Raw genomic sequence first — 21774 nt, 5'->3', positions numbered from 1 at the left:
TGCAAAGACATTTTGAAGAGTTTCTAGTGAAGTAAATAGCAAGACAGAGATACACAATGTTCACTATTGTACAATTAAGTAATATATTATAATGTTAATTGAAATTTTTCTACATTGAATAAAATATTACTTAAAAAATAAAAAATAAAAAACTATATAATTAAATCATAATAAATTAAAATAGACCGGCTAAAGTTTACAGATATATTTAAAGCAATCTTCTATGATAGCTCATGTTCTATCTATAGGCTAGAACCTAGTTACTATACAAAGTCTAGATACATGTCACTTCAATGACATGAGCACAAAATCTATGCTGGCCAAGTGAGGGAAGTAAGAATCTCTAAACACATATGCAACTGAAATGAGCACTGTAAGCCTGAAATTGAGCAATTTTGAAGGAACACAATTCTTAGGGGAGAAGGCTCCAAAATCTTAACGTAACTATCAGGCATTTTATGTGCTTCCACCAAGGACTACAATAAATCTCAGTGTTCACCTTCACTTTAAGTATGAACAACAACATTATACATTGCTGGTAATTTTTCTACATTGTTCAATTCCATAATTAAAACTAAACTTTCAGCAGTTAAAACAAGATAATCGTCTACTATTGTGGATAATCTATTCTAAATCTACTTAATGATTGTGTCAATAAACTGAATAGATCACAACTCTCGTATAATAACACTCTTTCGGTAATCAATTTTATTCATCTTTTATCACAGAGAGTATGGTAAATTAAACTTGATTAAATTAAAAAATACAATATAATTTAAAATTTTATTTTCAAATATCATAGATTATATAGAACTCATACCTTCTAATTCTAGCATTGTTTCAGTAACAGTAGAATCATATTCATCAATCTAATACTTTTAGTATTGCTTCCAAAATCAACAAATACTCATTACACAACAATTTATGGGGCCACAAAAGAGAATCATAGCTTAATAAGTTCTTGATAGATTGTTGCTTCCCTTGTAGCTATACAAGGAATTCCTTTGAGCATAAGATATCTTCTGTTGCTATGGGCACTCCATATATTCTATAGTATTCTGTAGTAATTCCAAAGATTTTGCAAGAAATTTGCTTGTACGTCCAGTCCAAAACAAATATGATGTTACATATATTCTTGAGTAGACCAATCATGGACAAAGAAACATGATGTTGAAAATAAGGTTTTTATTCGTTCTGGTGTCTGCCATAGCCATAGCTTTTATGATTAAACAGATTGTGTTGCATTCACATTTGGCCGAGATAAGTTTTGTTAAATCTTACACTAATTATGTATTGAGAAAACACCGCCATGATCATAAACAACATGAAGAGGCAGTAAATTGTAATGAGATAATACCATCTATCAATTGGGATGAATTGAATTACTGTACTGTTTTCATTGTTGATCATAATGGATGTGGGAACTTTTCTACTGTGCAATCAGCTGTGGATGCAGTTGCAAGTTTTAATCCCAACCGCACTATTATCCTCATTACTGCTGGAGTTTACATGTAAGTCTTTCTACTCTTTTTGTTTTCTTATATCAAATGATTGGTTTGGCTGAAATTTATGAGCATGTTAGTAATTAAAAATTGAAGATTCAACTGTGTGATTAATGATCTCACAACTTTGAAAGTTGCAGTGACAAGGGGGAAAAAAATTAGAAGCCTATTAAGGGTGTGCTGTAAGTTACTTCTTGTAAAGCTTTTAAGTTTTTTTCAATAGATAATCTTCAAATCTTGTATATGAAGATAAAATGTGAACAATAAGATATATGAGAAATACAGTTTAAATCTAAAAGGATCTCATAAAAAAGAAAACAATAAACTTCCATAAATGTTTTGAATCATATCATAAATCAGTTCTCAAGATGATAATTTATATCATATAACTTGTTGATGACAGATTTTATATAGATCATGTGTCGAGTCAACTACTTAATGTTAATCAGATTGTCCTATCAGATGTATAAATCATAAATAGTCTAATCAGATACAAATTTTAATCTGTTTACTACTAATTTGAAAACATAAGCTATTTTAGGTGTTAATTCGAAATCCCCTTTTTAACTCCTGGTAGCTCCTCTTCTTTTTCAAAACCCAATGATTTAAATTTTATATGTAGTAGCTGAAAGAACGTTTAAAATTCAATCTCTAATTAAGATATATATAAAAGAGACTGCCATAACTGAAGAAAACAAAGAACTCATTGCAAACCACCTTAAAGTGGTGAATGCTATGAATTGCTCAAAACTCACAGAACCCAAGTTCTAACCTAGATACATTGTATGTGAAAGACAAATTTGATTGATTTATGTGGAGGGGAAGAAAAAATTGATTGATGTATGTGGATTCAATAACCTACTACATGTAATTGACTACAAAATTTCATAATGTAATGCAGAGAGAAAGTAAACATTCCAAGAAGTAAGCCCAACATTACATTTCAAGGCCAGGGCTTCCTTTCTACTTCCATAGTTTGGAATGATACAGCTAATTCTTCAGGTGGTACATTCTACAGTGCTTCTGTCTCAGTCTACTCTGACAATTTTGTTGCCAAGGATATAAGCTTCAAGGTAAGCAATACCCATAAAAGTCATTTCTAACCTAAATTTAGTAGAAATTTAAAGTTTCTCTTTTCTAATGTTTGTTATCCATTTTTCTTTTCTTTGGATCTCTTGCATTCTGATGATAGATCACAATGTTAATGAAAAAAGTTTTACAAAATCGTACTCAGAATATCAATTGCAGTACAATCTTTGTTATTTTAGATCTTTATCCCAATATTTTTGTGTATTAACACAGAATTGAGTTAATGCACTTTGTAGAACTCAGCTCCGGTTCCCAACCCTGGTGAAGTAGGAGCTCAAGCAGTGGCTTTGAGAATTGGAGGTGACAAAGCAGCATTTTATGAATGTGGCTTCTTTGGTGCTCAGGACACTCTTCATGATGATAGAGGCACACACTATTTCAGATTATGCTTCATCCAGGGCTCCATAGATTTTATATTTGGCAATGCCAGATCACTCTACCATGTAATCCAATCCTACCCACATCTTCTTATGAATGCACTTATGACTTTTGCAGATTTATACAATCGTTTTTCATTTAAGTCAATGTCATTTTCATTTGACCAATACTCTGATTCAAAAATACACTAACATTGCTAGTTCTCAATATGCTTTCTTTTGAATCAGATCATGTAAACCACTAGAATCTACAGTGATTGGCTTCTAGATTACATTGTGTTAAGATTTTTACCATCAATGTTTTGAATCACACTACGTGTAGTGTGATTTGAAATATTGATAGTAAAAATCTGAACACAATCTAATTCAGAAACCAATCGCTATAATTGTAGTAGGTTGTAGAAATTTGATCTCTCCCACTATGATCTGTTCTGATAATAATCAGAGTGGTTAATCTGAAATGTTCTAACCACTAAAAATCTAGATGGTCTGATTAAGGAAAGATAACATATTGGTTATTATAGACTGTAAATGCTTTCTGAATCTGTTCGTGGGTTCTTCTCTACAAAGTTTTAGATCTATTAAAAACCCTCTTTTATTCATATTCCTAATCAAAATGTCTACTTAGACTGTAAAAAATGTATGAATCTGTTTGTTGGTTCTTCTCTATAAAGTTTTAGATATTTTCAAAACCCTCTTCCAATTCATATATCTAATCAGAATGTTTATCTACTTTAAAAAAATGGTAGTTAGTATTAAAAAATCTTCTTATATAATAGGTCCAATCCCTTTCCAAATACTTACCTAAATCAGAAACATTTGAAGAGAAAAAACCCAAATAATTGAAATTGATAATATATAAAACTAATGCGAAAGGAATTGCAGGGGTGTGTGTTGAATTCTATTGCAAATCCAGTGCCAAGCGGGTCTAAATTGGTGACAGGGGCCATCACTGCACAAGGTCGAGGATCTGCCTTAGAAAACACTGGATTTTCATTTGTGGCGTGCATTCTCAGAGGCTCTGGAAACATTTGGTTAGGCCGTGCATGGCGACCATACTCCCGAGTAATCTTTGCATATTCTTATTTTGCTGATATCGTTTCTCCAGATGGGTGGAACGACTGGAATGATCCCTCCAGAGATAAGTAGGTATTTCAAATTGGAATTAGATTGTAGTGTGTATTTCTGTGAGCATAAAAGTCTAATGTTGTTTTTGATTGTCGAGGATAAAACTATACATAATCAAATATATTTTTAATTAAAACGTTAGTACAATTGTTATACAATTAAATCTTTAAAAAATAGACTAGGTTTGGGATTAAAATCTAAATCTATCGCCATGTTTGTTTGAATCAGATTTGGGATGAAAGTCAATGAATATTTATCTTTTTTCTAGGTTTGATTGTGTAAGTTTTTAAAGTATCAACACTTCAGATCACACTTACATGATCTATCCTCAGGATGCCAGAGAGGTTTTTTAGCATCAATATTTCCTATTTTACTACATGATCCCACAAGACTCTCTTGCATTGTGATGATGGATCATGTAGTGTCATTGGAAACGTTGATGGTAAAAAAACTTACACAATCAAACTTAGAAAAAAGATAAAACATTTACATGAATTGTAGAAATCTGATAGCTTTCATTATCAGATTTGTCTAGAGTAGATTTCCAATGAAATCTCAGATCCATCATCATCTTTTCTTTTATATTTTGATGAAATGTCATAGAATTTGATAGAAGACGTTGATAATAAAAGTTTAGACTAGGTTACTGATAGAAGATGTTGATGATAAAAGTTTACGCTAGGTAGTGATGAAATTTCATGTTCATTTGATAATAAAAATCGACACAATCAAATGTGTTATGATTTATTTTGATTATTAAACCCCATTAACGTGTTACATTTGATGTTTTGTTATGAGCAGAACTGTATTCTATGGACAATATAGATGTGCAGGAGCTGGAGCCAATCAAACGATGAGAGTAGCCTACTCAAAGGAGTTTAACGATGCAGAAGCTGCTCCCTTTCTAGACATATCTTACATAGATGGAGATGAATGGCTTTTTCCTTCAATTCCTGCTTATTTGAAGTTGCATTATTATAAAAGTATCTCATCAAAGGAATGTGGGCTAACATAACAAGGATCTTCTTTCTATTCAATTCATCTACATTGAAGCCCACTTTTCTGTGGGCCACTCAGAAAGAACCCAGCCATACTCCATATTTAGTGAATATGTTGATCTGGGTATGTAATTGCAGAATAAGGAATATGTTGCTGACCTAATTTTAGCTTCATCAAGAGATTAACATTGAGCCTCCTCAATTCTTTTTCTTTTCAATAAGATTTCTTTTTCCTGATTTTTTTAAGGAGATCAACAATTCTATCAATAGATATCGCCAAGATTCTTCCTTTTTTAGTTCAAGGGCTGAGAAATTTCATCAACATATCACTAACTAAAAATGAATATCAAATAAATAAGATTAAATGTTTAACGTCGTTCATGTTTATGTGATTATGGAGTGCATAAAAGCTTAACAGGAAAGCAAAATCCAGGATTAACGCAGAGGCAAACTTAAAAGTGGTTGAGCTTGAAGCTTTATAGAACATAAAGAAAATTAGGAGTAACAAAATGCCGTGTGAATGAAAAGGTTTTTATCAAAAATTCACTCAAAGTCTTGCTTGTACAGGGAAGGAGGACCCCATTACAATTAAACATCACCAACATTGAGGGATTTAAGGCTGAATTTCAGATTCTGTTGATTATATGTGTGCGCGAAATATTTCATGAATACACGTACTTTCAAATAGTTGAATATAAAGTTCAATAAAGCTTTAGCATAGTTGTCAAAAACAAAGATAATCATTCATTTTAACAATCAAAATTTACTAATTAAGATATTATCCTATGAGTTGTATTCAAAGAGGAGTATGGGCTGTTAGATCATTTATACCATATAGAAAAGTCACATTCCACATTTTTTATTCATCATATTTATAAATATTTTATTTATCTTTATGAAAAGATTCGGTTTTAAATTCAACACAATCTTGAGTTTAAGATTTCAGACTACATCCTACTTAGAATTATGGTTGAAAAATTCGGTCTTGGCAATATCTATACTGATCCAAAAAAATTCAAAATTTCAGAATAGCCAAAAACTTGTTAAATAATCGGCAATAAATGGTACTTTTATCAAACATTTGAAAATGTATAATTTCTTAAAATAATCTAAAAATCATACATATACACTAAATTTTTAGAACACATATGAATACCATTTGAGTTATAAATCATGTAGAACATTAGGGGATTCTTGGAAAAGAAGGAGCACATTCCATCAAATAATGAGTGGAAGTTGTGAGGAAAATGGTTAGAGAATTTTAATCGATGAGCATGTGAAACAAAGAAATAAGTCAATATCTTGTTATAAAACAATTGTCTAAATCCAACCCGCAGTGGCTTAGAATGAAACGGCATCGCTCAGAGCAAAATGGAACAAGCCTCAAAACTTTCTATTTTTGCATTTGATCTTATATACAAAAATGGAAATAGCGTCAGTGATATTTTGAGAGATAATATGTTTTTCAATTATGCTTAGAACAACCAATAAATGTGAAAAAACTATATCCAAGTCACTGTTAGAAGAAGGCCCAAGACCACTCTACATTTCAAATTGCTCAAAAATATGTGACAACAACATAGAAAAATGCTCAATGCCACCAAAGACAACAACATAGAAGAACACTTCTACCAATGACCCAACAACAACATAAAAAGGATCAACATCCCACGGAAATTGCAAACAATAGAAATTTGAGCCAAAAAAAAACAGGGACTACCTCCACCAAGATCAACAACAATATTAGAAATACAACCACTAAGAGAGTAGACACCAACACTACAATGAGAAATATGACAACCAATACTTTTCACCAAGTCAAGGACATGAGAATTCTTTAGATATTGTTATGTATCCAAATTCAACATTAATAAGGTACAATAATCAAAAGATGCCTTTTAAATAGACCATTCATCATGCTCATAAAATCAGCCATTAGAAAACCTATCCCACAATACTACATGAGTATCAACATGACAACATTGATTTCCTCTTTTTTCTTATGCACTTCCTTGACAACATTGACAACTGACCTAATGATGCCTTATTGAAAATCCAATGATTGTGCATCTAGAAGATATTTACATTCCTAGCAATTCAAATATGCTATGAGTTTTTGGAAAATGTATAAATTATAGCATATGCAAAAATTAATACCAAATAAAATATCAAACTAGCTAATACTAAATTCACGCCTTGGGTAAATGTTATGGTCAAACCAATTTAGAAGAAGGACAATAAAAAATTTGGTTGGTAAACTAAACTTTGTCACTACCTAAACAAGTTTTGGACTTGGGACCCAAAATAACCTCATTAGTAACAACTTTTATTAAATAATGCATCCATCTAAAAAAACATTTCTTAGGTTCGATAAGGTTAGACCGAATCCTCCTTAAATACTTCACATAAACCTTTTAGGATCATGAACACCATAGTTATTATTTAGTCTAGTGATCCATTATTCAATGTAAGATGATAAAGAATATAAATACTTAGTAGTGACATTCAAGAACTTCCCTCTCAACCAACCAATACTATCCCACAAATTATCATTTCACTAAATAAGGTCTAAAATAGCCTTCAATTCCAAACATGATAATCATAGAACAAGATAATATTTGTATGGATCAAAAATATCAAATTTCCCATTTACAAGATCAAAATCCAATCCTTTCCTATTAAACGATATCAATATACATTTAAGATCTTTGTTAGCTGAACAATTAGAAAAATAACCTATTGTAGAAGACAACAAGGATTTTTTCTATGTAAAGATCACCAAATAAATTTAAATCCTAAACCTTATCATTGGCCCTAGGGAAGACCTTGTGACCTATCTAGCTCTTCTATTAAATGTCAAGCCTTCCATCCATAACAAAAATAGTAGAACTATTTAGCTTAACTTTGAATTTACCAAAAATAGTGCCTCCTAGATGAAAAGCCTACTAATTAGAGTTATCTTTAAGAACATAGATATCCAAATTATGTATATAGAAGTTTACAAGGGTCATTGCTAAAGCTTTTACAATCAATTCAATAAAACAAAATCCATGAACAAAGATATACTGCTTAACTTCATATCACCCAAATCTCTAAAACTGGTTGAATTGGTCTCAAGAAAGATTGTGACTCTTTTTGTTACCTCTACAATTGAACCATAAAAATATTTCTTAAGTTTCTCAATATGAGAGGAATCAACAAGCCAACTATAAAATCTGCCCCTTGTGACTTACTATTTTTTTAAAAATCGATTAACATCAACCAAGCAACTTCTATTTAATTTAGAAGTTGTGATTCATAAACTCATTTGTTCATGGTTTCAATGGCTCAATATCATAGTCTATGCTTGCATTTGATAGTGCTAGGCTTCCAAATCAAGGTCATCTCATGGACCCATAGCCAAGCTTTGAGGGTTCACTCTTGATGATCTTACCTACATATCCTCTCATAGGAAGTTAGAAGCTTTGTAATTCACTCTAAGTTGGAGTTTATTATATCTTCTTGATGGGATATTTTTTCTCTTCTACCCATGACTAATGATTAAGTGTAATCTATGAACTTAGTCTCATCACAATTAAAGTAACCCATTTACATCGGGTGTATACGGTCCATCATTACCGATTATTAGTTATACCATGTCACACATATACATAAGGGTCATATCAAAAATAACACATAATTATCTCAATCATTCATCACACATACACAAAGGACTGTCTCAAAAAAATATCACAAGAGCACAAGATGAATAATTTTACCATACAACACATACACAATGAGTATCTTCAACATACATCACAAAGAACATAATGATTTTCTCATAAATGAATCACAAAGATAATACTCATTGGATCATGCAAGCATCAGAACTAAAATATGGGCTAACCTATAAACAATGGATAACTATTCCCCATCCGTAGTGCATCCTAGAGAGGAATGTTAGTGCATTGCACACTATTTTGTGGTTCCTATGTTAGCCCCAAGATATAATGTAATAGGCAACACTATGGATGTATGTAAAAGAGTCATATACGTTGTTATATTATCATTGATGTCAAGTCTTAGTTGGCTAGACATTATGTTAACTCGGTAGAGTGTCATATCAATATGATTGATGAAGAGGATTTGAAGAAAGTATCTTAAAGAGAGAGTTGATAAGTACATGGTATACGATGGGAATTTGAATGAGTTGGATAGTGATGATGTAATATTGGTTTGATTATTTAATAATCATGTAATATTGTAAGATTGTATTCATCAAATGACTAAAGTGTTGACTAATTGATTGGCAAAGTAAGAAGAAAGTTAGTATTTCCCAAGCGACTCTCGTATTAACTAAGTACTATATTACCCAAGTGAAATGTTATGTTCATTGAGTAATAGCTAAAAGAATAAGTTGAAAGAAATTGAATCTAAGACTAGCTTTTGATGGAAAAATAGAATGTTCAAGATGGCTTGAGTCAAAAAAACTTGCAAGGTCAACAATTGGAAAAAATCAACAAGGATTTGATGATGTATATTAAAGAAAGATAAGGATGAGCATAAAGTTCTATTTTCTATGTGGTTAACTACAATGAATCTAAGATTAATTATTATGATTAAGCGACAATATATGGAAGGATCTAGAAGCACAAAAAATGACTATTTAAGGAGAAGATCAAGATAGTTTTAGACTTCTAGTTTGTTACGCTGTTAATTTTGGTGATATTGATCGAATGCTAAAGAGGGGATCAAAGTGCAAAGTTGAAGGAGGTGAAATAAGATAGTTGAACTAGGTGAACTGAGCAGAGTTTAGGAAGAAGAAAGTGAAGGTGAGGATCAACCAATCAAGAGAACAGAGAAAGAAGATCAAAAGCCAAAGACCAAACAAAGACAAGAAGAGAAAGAAGATATGAACAACCAAGGTAGTGCTATAACTAAACAGATCATTTTTAGATTGTTACTTTCTAGTCATTGTAGACTAGCTGGACCTAACAAGTCTATGAAATCCTATATGGTAACATTGATTAGCGGTGTTTGTAAGTCCTTTAGAGCAGGTCACTCTTTAGACAAGATCAAGGAGTAGTAAGGTCTAGATGATCTTTCGGTTAAATCCTCTAACAAGGTTACATTAACATTGTGTTTTAACTTTTAACAAGGTTGGATCCTAACAAAGCTCACTTTGGAAGAGTGAAAAAAATTGGGTTGTTGGTCCCAGGTGGTTTTTCCCTTAATAGGGTTTCCATGTTAAAATATTTATGTCAAAATTTGTGAATATTGTTATGTTGCAAGATATTTTACATGTTATTTTTATTTTACTTCAACTCAATAACAACTAAGTTTGTGGTCAGTAATAATTAAAAAAAATTAGTGTCAGTCGATCAAAAAGGAACAATGAATGAACAATTTTGAGTGAAGTGATTGAATGAGTTAAATGTAAAGTCGAAGGAATACACCGAGAGAAAGTTTATGATGATGAATATTTTTTAGTACTTATTAAACATTTGAAGGGACTATGGATAATTGATTCACCCCCCCACCCCCAGTCTCAATTAACTAACAATTGGTATTAGAGCACAATGCTTGGAGGAAGAAGCTTAAAAAAACTTGAGCTAAAGATCAAAGAGAGGTACCAAGACTAAATATAGAGAATTTCTCATCATGGAAAGACAAAATGAAGTTGTATCTATCTGGGATTGGAGATAATATCATACATTGGTTGGAACATGAATGCAATACCCCTATTGTTCCACTAATTGTAGACAAAATGAATGAAAAGAGATATTATAATAGCTTGATGATTGAGATTGCATCTGCACTCAATGATGTCAAGTTTGATGATATCAAGAATTGCACTATTCCCAAACAGATGTGGGATAAGTTGATACTAGTACATGGAGGAGATGATTGTGTGAGGAGAGACAAAGCTAAAAGCCTTAGAGAAAAGTATGATGACATGATAATGAAAGAAGGTGAGAATGTTGCTTAGTTTGTAAACTGAATCAAAGGAGTTGTGAGCACAATCAATGTTATTGGAGGAGTTATCAGTGATTCTAAAATTGTAAGTAAAGTTCTCAAAACTCTTCTACATGTTTATGCTATCAAAGTTTCTACCATTCAAGAAGTGAGAGCTATGCCTAGTAAAGCATTAGCACTTGACAGTTTAGTTGGTCGGTTGACTGCATTTGAATTGAGTAATTATGATAATAGTATTGTTACAATTGGAAATGCTTTTAAATATTTATTTAGTATTGAAAGTTCCAAGAAAGAGAAGAATAGTAAAGAAGAAAATGAATCAAAATCTAAGGATGATCTGGATGAACTTGAAGCATTTCTTGCAAGAAGGTTGTCAAGAGGTAAAGGTAAATATAAAGGTAAACTACCCCTGATTCGTTTCAAATGTAATGAGGTTGGTCACTTTGTTACTAAATGTCCTAACAGAAGTAAAAAATGTTAGAAATGATAAGAAATGTTTCAAGTAGAGGGAGAATAGAGATTACAAAGACAAAGGGAAGAAGTCTTGTTAGATTGCTGAAGAAGAGCAATCTAAGTCCAATTCTGATGACAAGGAAATTGTTGAGATGGTATTTTTGCAAAAAAGAAGATCCAAATGGAGAAAGGTATGAAAGAGAAACTACTCTTATTTCACAAGTTAATCAAGAATGACTCATGGATTATTTATGGTGGATGCTCACATCACATTACTGGTGATCTAAGTAAGTTTGATAAATTTGATGAAATTGATGATGGTGGAACTGTTAAGCGAGGTAATGATGTTCTATGTCCAATGAAAGGAAAAGGATTACTAATGTTGAATGATAAGATCAGATGTGATGATGCATATTGGGTACAAAGACTAAAGTACAATATTTTGAGTGTTGCATTGTTGAATAACTCAAGTCACAAGCTAGATTTTCAGAATAGAAAAGTCAAGATTTTTGATGATGGAGGTAATCTGATTGGAATAAGAATGCAAAAAAAATGTATCTTATGTGTTGATACATGCTTATTTTCTAAAGTTGAAGATGTATTCTTATGGTATAAAAGGTTGTGTCATGTAAACTTTGACAACATGGTAAAACTTAGTAGAAAGAAAAGAGTAAGAGGTTTACCAAATATGTAAAAACCAAAGAATACTATCTGTAAAGAATGTCAACTTGGTCTAATGACAAAGTCTAGTTTTTCAAGTACATCACACACTTCAAATGATATCCTATAATTGGTGCATATTGGATTATCTAGTCCAATTTGTGTTGACATTTATTATGGTGACAAGCATTTCATATTTTTTATTGATGACTATTCAAGAATGATGATTGTTATGTTCATGAAGGTAAAATCACATGATTTTGATATGTTCAAATGGTATAAAGCTAGAGTTGAAAAAGAAATTGGAAAATCTATGAAATGTTTAAGATATGATAGAAGTGATGAGTTTATGTTTTCAGAATTCACTAACATTTATAATGAGAATGGTATTAAAAGGTAGTTATCTGCACCGAGGTCACCACAACAAAATGGGATTGTCGAAAGGAGAAATATGTAACTTGTGGACTGTGCAAGAACATTGATGGTTGAAAAGGAGGCTTCTCATATATTCTAGAGAGAAGCAATTAGTAATGTTGTTTATATACTCGCAACTGAGTGCAATTGAAGAAAGAAAGAAACAAAACACCTATGAACTTTGGTATGGTCATACACCGAATGTAAGTTATTTCAAAATCTTTAGAAGTAAGTGTTATATTCACAAGAATGCAAGGAATGGTAAATTTAATTTTAAAGTAGATGAAGGTATATTCTTTAGTTATTCATCTAAGTGCAAAGCTTATAAGTGTTTGAACAAAGCTACTAACAAGATATTTGAAAGTGCAAATGTGAGACTTGATGAATTTGTGGACAAGAATGATGTGGAAAGAAAGAAGGAACTTGAAGATTACAACAATTAGTTTATGTCTATGAAGAGGTACCTAACACATTGCCTAAGTTACAATAGATAAGAATCAAATACTAGACAATAGCACCCATATTATAGAATGTTATATCCAAGCATCAGAGAGTACAACACGAGTAGGAGCTAAACCCCTATCAAGTGGAGAAATTGTTGTATATTAAAGAACTAAACCCATATTGGCCAAATATGTGAGAAAGAATCATTCCCCTGAACAAATTATTGGTGACAGAAGTGTTGGAGTAAAAATAAGAAGTAAGTTAAGAGATAGTGCTTGTTTAATTTGTTGATTTTGAACCAAGAGCAGTTAAGGTTGCATTAGAGAATGAGGATTGGATAAATGTTATAACTAAAGAGATTGAGAAGAAAAATACATGTACATTAGTACTAAGACCTTCTGACAAGAATGTGATAGGAACCAAATGGATTTTTCAGGAACAAGCGAAATGAAAATGGAGAAGTGGTCAGAAACAAGGTAGGACTAGTTTGCAAAGGTTATGCACAAGAAGAAGAAGAAATTGATTATGGTGAGACTTTTGTACCTATGGCAAGATTGGAAGGAGTAAGAACATCGTTATCTTATGCTACATACAAGAAGTTCAAATTTTATCAAATGGACGTCAAATCTACATTTCTAAACATAATACTTGAAGAGGACATATATATTGAACAACTTGAAGGATTCATTGAACCTAAAAAGAAGAACATGGTTTGCAAGTTGAACAAAGCATTATATGGATTGGAAAAAGCACCAATAGCATGGTATGAATGTTTACATTTATATTTCATTAAGATTGGATTTGAAAGAACAAGTGAGATCAATCATTTATATCTAAAAAATGATTCTGAAAATATGGTATTAATTGCTGAAATATTTGTTGATGACATAATATTTGGAGGAATGACATGCTGTGTAAGATATTTTCTTATCAAATGAGTACAGAATTTGAAATGTAAATGTTTGGTGAAAACAAAATTTTGATTGGTTTACAAGTCTATGAAACAAGGAAAAGAACACATGTTACTCAATCTAAGTATGTGAAATAAATCTTGAAAGAATTTGGGATGGATGAATCTAAGTTAGTTGGTACACCTATGGTTACTAGAGTAAAATTGTCAAAAGAAAAAACTATTGAAGAGGTAAATGAGACTCAATATAAATCTATGATTGTTAATTTACAATATGAGATCTATTAGATTTCCACAATCCATGCTAATGTGCTATCAAATTTCTAGATTTGATTGTGTATAATTTGATTTGATGTAAAAAAATTATACACAATCAAATCCAGAAATTTGATAGCACACAAGTTACAATATGTTTTACTTACTAGACTAGATATTGCACTTGATGTTAAAAATTTTGCAAGGTTTTTATCTAATCGAAAGGAGACCCACATGATTGTTGTGAAAAGGATATTCATAGATCTCAAAGGAACTAGAGATTATGGATTGTGGTACAAACAAGATGATGACTTTAATCTTAAAGTCTACACAGATGTTGATTGGGATAGAAATGTTGATGATAACAAAGCACAAGTGGTGGAGCTTTTTTTTTAGAAGAAAAGTTAATTACATGGACAAGCAAGAAAAAAAGTTGCATTTCACAATCTACTTCTACAGTTGAATATGTTGTTCATGCAATCAATTATTCAAATATTGTATAGATTAAGCAATTTTTGGAAGGAATACAAGAAGGGGTAATTGTGCTTGTTACTATTTATTGTTGTTAGAGTGAAGGGTTAATTCAATTTAATTTAATTTATTAAATTTCCTTTACTCCCTTCTTAAAATTTTACTTTATGCACATGCATTTCCATTTAATAATTAAATATTAATTATTAAATGTCATTTACCTTTTAGGGTTTTATGATCTCCTTTATTAGGATTGATCTTTTGTATTTTCATTCATTCTTCCAGTTTGATAATATAATCTTCCATATTTTCAGAGCCAAACCCTTGCCTTCTCTTTGTCTTTGCTTCTCTGTGATAGGTTCTTGTGTAATGCCTACCCTAGTTGGCTTTTCATGTTGGATTGTCAGATTCTTTTAGGCCAAATTTATGATTATGTTTTATGATTAGCGGTACTTGGTTAATGGATTTGATTAGATGTATTTCATATTCAATTGATATATTTGTTGAGTTAGTTATTTCATCTGTTCATGATTATTTTGGTGATGATACATGTATGTTCATATAGTGATTTTAGTTATTTCATGATGATAATTAAAGGAATGATTTATATGCATTTCTATGGATACTTATCCCATACTTTCATGTGTATGGTGTACTTGTATGTTTTACTTTATGTGTAACTTTTCTAATGTGGTTGGGAGAGGGAGTCATAGTCACTTGCTAGTTGGGATCTACATGATGCACCATTCCCCACCATTGTTTATTTAGTTTAGATTATATGTGTACATACATGCTCAAATTTTATGTAGATTGTAGGTACCAGGTATCGACTTTCTTGAATTGCCAAGATGAGTGTACCCTATCGCTATATCTTAATGGTAAAAGAGGGGAGATAATTCTTGAGTCCAAATCCTAACCCTAAGCCAATTGTCCTAAAAATTAGGATAAGTATATGATTTTTACCCTTCTAAATTTGTCAAGTGGCATGAATTCATGATTTTGACCCTTGAGTTTGATTTGGTATTATGTATTTTATGATGGGTTTTTGTATTTAGTCTTGTGGGTCTGTTTAGATTTTCAACTATAATTAAATCAAATTAAAAGATAATTTAATAAAAATTTATAAAGAAAAATCAATATTTAATTTTATTTATTTAATTGAAAAATTAATTAAATAAAAGAATTAAATTTAAAGATATAATTAAAGTTCTAATTTTGGCATAAGCACATTTATTTTATTTAATAATAATATATTTAGGAGTTTCATTTTTCTAATAAACTCAAAATATTATTATTAGTTAGATTAATAAATATTTTATTAAAAATGTCTCATGAATTAATAAAAGAGAATGGAATTGATTTAATAAAATTATTTTAATTAAATTGCAAAAAGGTTGTACATGAAAATTAAAATATAATAAAATAATAAAAGAAAAAGGTTTCAGGTGATTGCAAAATCGAAGCCCTAATTTGGGGAAAAGCTCTTTATTAGGACATCAGAGCTCATTTCTCCACAGTGAGATTTGGAGGAGCGAATTTCTAAGAAGAGGGTTTTCGGAAGAAGGAGAATTGCTTGCAAGCTCTATGTGTTCATTCTTTTAACATTAGATCCACGTAGGATCTTGTGGGTGTTAAGCAATAGTTTTCATTCTTTGATTTCTTTATCTTCTCCATGTTTGTTGTGGATCTATTTTCAAAAATTTTAATTGGGTTGAAACCCTTGCTGAAAATTTTATTGTTCTCCATTTCAAGAACATATGTATATGAATTGAGAATAAGAAACCCTTATTTTGTAAATTTTTTTAGAGAACTGTGTTTTGATAAGAGTAGGGTTTCGAAAAGAAATCAAGAATGTTATATACAGATATGATTGATTGTTCGTTTCTCTCCTATCAGATCTATTTGGGGAAATCTTTATATATATATATATAACAATAATTAGTAATTGTTGTGATAATTATAAATTTATATATAATATAAATAGAAATTGTAATTATTAAGGGAGGGCTAGTTTTTTATTGTTTTGTTTTTAATAAACAAAAAATAATAATTAAATAACATGGTGGGAGGCGGGCCACCACCCCCACCTCCCCTCCCCTTTCTTCATTTTTGTGTCATCCTTTAATGAGTCCATGTGCAACAGTATTGCTATTGCAGTAGTAGGTACTGCTAATGCAGTAGTGGACTATTGCAGGAGCCCTGTGTACAAGCCGATGGGCCTTTAAACACATTTTATATATATGTTTTTTTATATATGTTTATATATTACAGTATTTTAAATTTTTTAAATTTTTATAATTTAATAAATGTTTAAATATTCGTTATTTTAATTTAATATTATTATTCATAATAATTTTATAATTATTATTAGATTTGTACAACTTTTAAATTAAAGCTTTTGTTTCAGTTATTATTTATATATGCAAATATTAGATGAAAATTTGAAATTTTTGAATTTTAATTAAGAGAAATTGTTCATAAAAGTAAGATTTTGGTTTTAAGGAGGTATTTCTCTTTTTCTAAAATGGGTTTTCTACCAAGGTGATTTTATTGGATTGTTGAGTCTTTTGAGATACTTGCAATTGGAAAAACCTTAGCCACTATGACACTTTGTAAATGAGAAAACTAAAACCCTATTTGTATATCGAACCTCTGGGTTTTGAAAACCAAATGAACTATGACAACAATGGTTAAAATTATGCTGAGATATATTTTGTATTTTATGTTGGGTTTTAGGTTTGATTTAGTACATTGACCAAATAGGGTGTTTACCAGAGGCTTGGGGGTTTTGTTCTATGATGATTTTATGGTTAGTTTTTTATCATGATCTTTTATACCCAACCGTGGTGATGTGTCCCGCGTTATCTATGATAAGATTTGATCTGTTGTTTGTGAATGCTTTTTAGTTGCTTGTATAGAAGTTAGGTGAATGGTGTGTTTTCCTAATGTAACCTTTGAGTTTTTTATCGTTGTCTTTTGGATGCTTTCCAGTTGCTTGTATAGGACTCAGGTGATTATTATGATGTGTCTTGTGGTGCTTTCTAGTTGCTTCATAGAACTACAGTGAATGTTATGATTTTTCTTTAGGTGCTTTCCAATTGCTTGTAAAGGATTGAGGTGATTACTATGTTTTATCTATAGGTTATTTCCAATCACTTGTAAAGGGCTGAGGTGAAAATTCTAATTCTTTGATTTGTACTTTCTATGAGCCTAAGGTAGGTAACCTATGTGTACATTGGGAAGTGGCTTGCAGTGAAGGCCAGAGCCTTGTGTGGCTACCTAGGTAACCCACTGTAAGTTGTTTTAATAAGTGATAGCATTACATTAAATGAGAGTCAACTAAATTAATAAGAGTCATTTTTTCCCTCACCCATGCCTTGAGTGCTAGTATAGGCTAGGATGGGAGCAGAGAGGATGCTTGGTTGTAACCTTGCTTTGTTAGTATGCCTTGTCTATACAAAAGGATACGGGTGCCGCATAGAGACACTACAAGGCCATAGTCTAGAGAGGTTGCCAGGGTAACATTAGAGTTGGCTCATGTGATGAAACTTTCCCACTTAGATAGTAGATTTCCTACTTGTTTTTCTTTCCTCTGCGATTAGATGATACTAGTGTCTTGGTACCCTTTGAGATAGTTTTCTATCAAGATTTCCTTGACCTAGATGTTGGTTATGACTCGTAGATTGATATTTGTTTGGGACTTGAGACTATCTCCTCAGCACGGTGAGAGTGGGCCATTCAAGTTCCACAAGGTCAAGTGGTAGTGTATTCTTCTTATACCATTGAGATCTGGTAGCTAGATGTCATTGCTGGATGTTCTTGTGTAGTTGTACCTTTCTTTTTTATCTTTTATTTTTGTTGGATGATTATATTCTATTGTACTATACTTGATTATCAGAGATCTTATGAGATGATGTACTTATTTATGATATGATTATACAGTGGATAATTATGCATTCTAGTTATGCCAAGTGGCATCCTTTGTAATTGTATATATTTTAATTGGATTTTGTACTTGTGGTTATCTATGATGTGGTTTTGTTATGTATTATTTGTAGTATTAATAACACTTGAACGTGATTCAATGTCATGGAACCCTTAAGAGATGTAATTTGTTTGTGTAATTCTTATAATGCATGTTTGTATGTTATTGTTTCCACTATGTTATTGATTGTTATTATCTTTATCTTTAAAAAAAATGTTTGATAATCTTAGTGAAACTTTAGTTAATTTCTTTTGGGTTCCCTAGTAGAACGTTACATCTTACATGCAAGTTTTCTTCAAATATTGTGGATTTGTATTGCTCAAATCCTTCATGGTATCAAAGCCAGATCTATTGTAGCTTGTTTAGTTTTTTGGAAAAAGCAGGAACAAGGGTTTGTTGGATCAATTCTAATATTTTTTTAGTATTTTTTGTCCAAATAGGGGGTTCTCTAAAAGTTGGATCTCTTTGAGTCCAAATGAACATCACAGTTGGATTTAGAGCACGTCAAAACCCCTACTTTCACGTGAAATTTATCAATTTTGGATAACATTAACTAGGGAGGTAATTTTTTTTGCATACCAAGGTTGTACCCTTGGCAATTGTACTGATGCAATTTTTTTCAAAATAAAAATTATAAATAAATGTCATCAATTTTTTTAAATTAAAAATGTGTTGTCCTTATTAGAAAAGTGTAGCGAAGCGACCACCACCACCATGGGCGAAGCAACCACCACAACATGGTTCATGCTCTGTCATGTAGCCCTTGTACCATTAGCATCACACTAGTTTTTTGCCATTGAGCCACCACCTCCACTGATTGTACTCCACCATTGGGCCACCACTACCTAGTTCTACCCACCTGTGATCATGTGAGAGGCAGAGGGCTTATTTTTTAGCCCTTTCCAATTTTTTTTTTTGGGGGGGGGGGTTGAATTTTTATTTTTTCCATCTAGAGTACCTAGTGGTTTTTTTTCTCTATCTTGAGCATACGATATCATTTTTTGGAAAACAAAATATTGTCAGAAAGCTAGTTTTGAGATAGACATGATGGTGAAGGTATATCTTAAAGGTGATGTTAGCTTAATAAAGTATTTTCTTATTAATTAAATCATATTGATTTAATTATTATGTCACTTATTATCTCTAGTTTACTTAAGATAAACTTAGGGAGTAGCTAAAAACCTAGAAACTACTACTTAAAGTAAATTTGGATCCTAGCAACAAGGTTTGAAGAGGTACCCAAGAACAACTAAATCTCTGAAAAGAGGAGAAATAAAGAAAATCACATGGAAAAAACCCTACTCAAAAAAGAGATGGAAATAATGTTGAAAGAACTAGTGAAGGACTTAAAAGATTATCATGAAGAACACCACTGAAGCATGAAGCTACAAACACTGCCAAACTACTGATCTGAAAAACATCCATTGTATAGAACATGACAAGGTAGAGAAGACTAATTCGAAGGAGCTTATCAATCGAAGATGGAAGGTATCTTCATGGCCTCCAAAAATAGGAATGAAAGAATGTGTATATAGTAAATGATCCATCTCCCCAAAATGCATAGGTATCCAGCCACTACAATCACCTAGTACATAGGATCAAATACTAAACACATAGCTCACTCCATCGAACCAAGAGAACATAATTTTATTTTATTTATTTATTTATTTTCAAGAATAGGAATGAAAGAATGTTTGTATGGTAAATTATTCATCTCCCTAAAATGCATAGGTATCTAGCCACTTCAATTACCTAGTATATAGGATCAAATACTAAATACATAACTCGCTCCATCAAACCAAGAAAGAAATAGAACAAACATAAATAAATAAAAATTATTTTAAAAATTTTTGCTAGCAAACCTTCTAGCATCTGAGGTTTGATTTTTTGCATTGTGGAGGGTGTTCTTTAAATTATTTTCTTTTATAATATTAGTATATTAGAAAAATTCAAATATTTTCTTAAAACAATGGCCGAGAACTCTTCTTATCTAGCTCTTCTAAACCCACATAACTATCACACATGGGCATCTTCTATGCAATGGCTTCTTTGTTCAAAGGGTTTGTGGTCTTGTTTAGATACAATACAACCAATTTTTTAGAGTCAATATTAGACTTTGCAACATAAGAATAAGATGGACAAAGCCATGGGTATGATTTCTTTGAGTGTTTCAACCACCTTACAGTTTCATCTTGATCAGTGCACCACTCCTCAAGAAATGTGGGAAAAGTTCAAGGACTTCATACCATCAATGAATTTAGAGAACTTTAGATTGAGGTAGAGCTTACTTCACTTCTACCAGATGGTATTCCCTCTATTGAGGACTTTCTGATGAGGTTCAAATAGAAACAAACTTGGTTACACTGGTGCAGGAAATTGAAGACAAATAAGGAGTGCATCTCTCTAATTTTGTCAAAGCTTTCAGAAAACTTCCAAATTTTCTCTTCTACCATTCCACTATGGATTATTTGGGTCCTAGATTCACCATGCCCACTTTTGAGGTTTTTTGTGATCGATTGACTAGAGAGAAGTCCAAGCTTACATAGTTGGATACTCTCATAGGTTCAAAAGCCTAGGCATTGGTTTCTCAGACATCTATAGGCAAATTGAAGTTGAAATCAAAGCCTGGGCTAGATTTAGAAAGCAATGAGAGTTTGTCCAAGCCTGCTCCAAAATCAGATCTCAAAAATCCACTCTAAAGTATCAATCTTCTAAGTTTGGTGAGTCTTCCTCCAAGACTATGAAGTTTATAGATGATCCTTGCAATTTTCGTGGCAAGGAAGGACATCCAATTTCCAAGTGTTGGAATCATCTTGAGGCTTTAGAGGAGGCTATGTAGCAGCATAGTATTGCTTCTCTAAAGCCACCATCTCCTCTTTCAGGGAAAGAGCATGCTCTTTCTACATAAGAATTTTCTTCATTGACTACTTGGATTCTTGATTTAGGTGCTTCCCACCATATGAGATAGTCACCTGATTTGGTTACCTCACTTTCCTAGAGTGTCGCTACAAAAATTGTAGTTGGTGATTTCACACAACTTTTAGTTTTAGGCTCAGGTACTATCACTTTTGAGGGTGGTTCACTATAGGATTTTCTCTTGGTTATAACCATTTCTATGAATCTCCTACCTTTC

The 21774-nt window shown here is 31.6% G+C and overlaps 1 protein-coding gene across 1 annotated transcript; it reads left to right on the top strand.

The window, feature by feature from the left end:
- Positions 1-1074: 1074 nt before the first annotated feature.
- On the top strand, positions 1075-5333 carry LOC149541859 (Pectin lyase-like superfamily protein). The gene is made up of 5 exons (XM_089796129.1): positions 1075-1511; positions 2404-2575; positions 2828-3034; positions 3854-4113; positions 4898-5333. Exons 1-5 carry the CDS (start codon positions 1165-1167, stop codon positions 5109-5111), a joined length of 1200 nt encoding a protein of 399 aa, XP_089652255.1. The 5' UTR covers positions 1075-1164; the 3' UTR covers positions 5112-5333.
- The last annotated feature ends 16441 nt before the right edge of the window (positions 5334-21774 follow it).

Source organism: Cupressus sempervirens, chromosome 8, assembly GCF_028749045.1.
Source record: "Cupressus sempervirens isolate cs-2001-9-10 chromosome 8, ASM2874904v1, whole genome shotgun sequence".
NCBI lineage: Eukaryota > Viridiplantae > Streptophyta > Pinopsida > Cupressales > Cupressaceae > Cupressus > Cupressus sempervirens.
The sequence above is the reverse complement of the archived record's forward strand: the minus strand, read 5'-3'. Positions and strand labels throughout refer to the sequence as shown.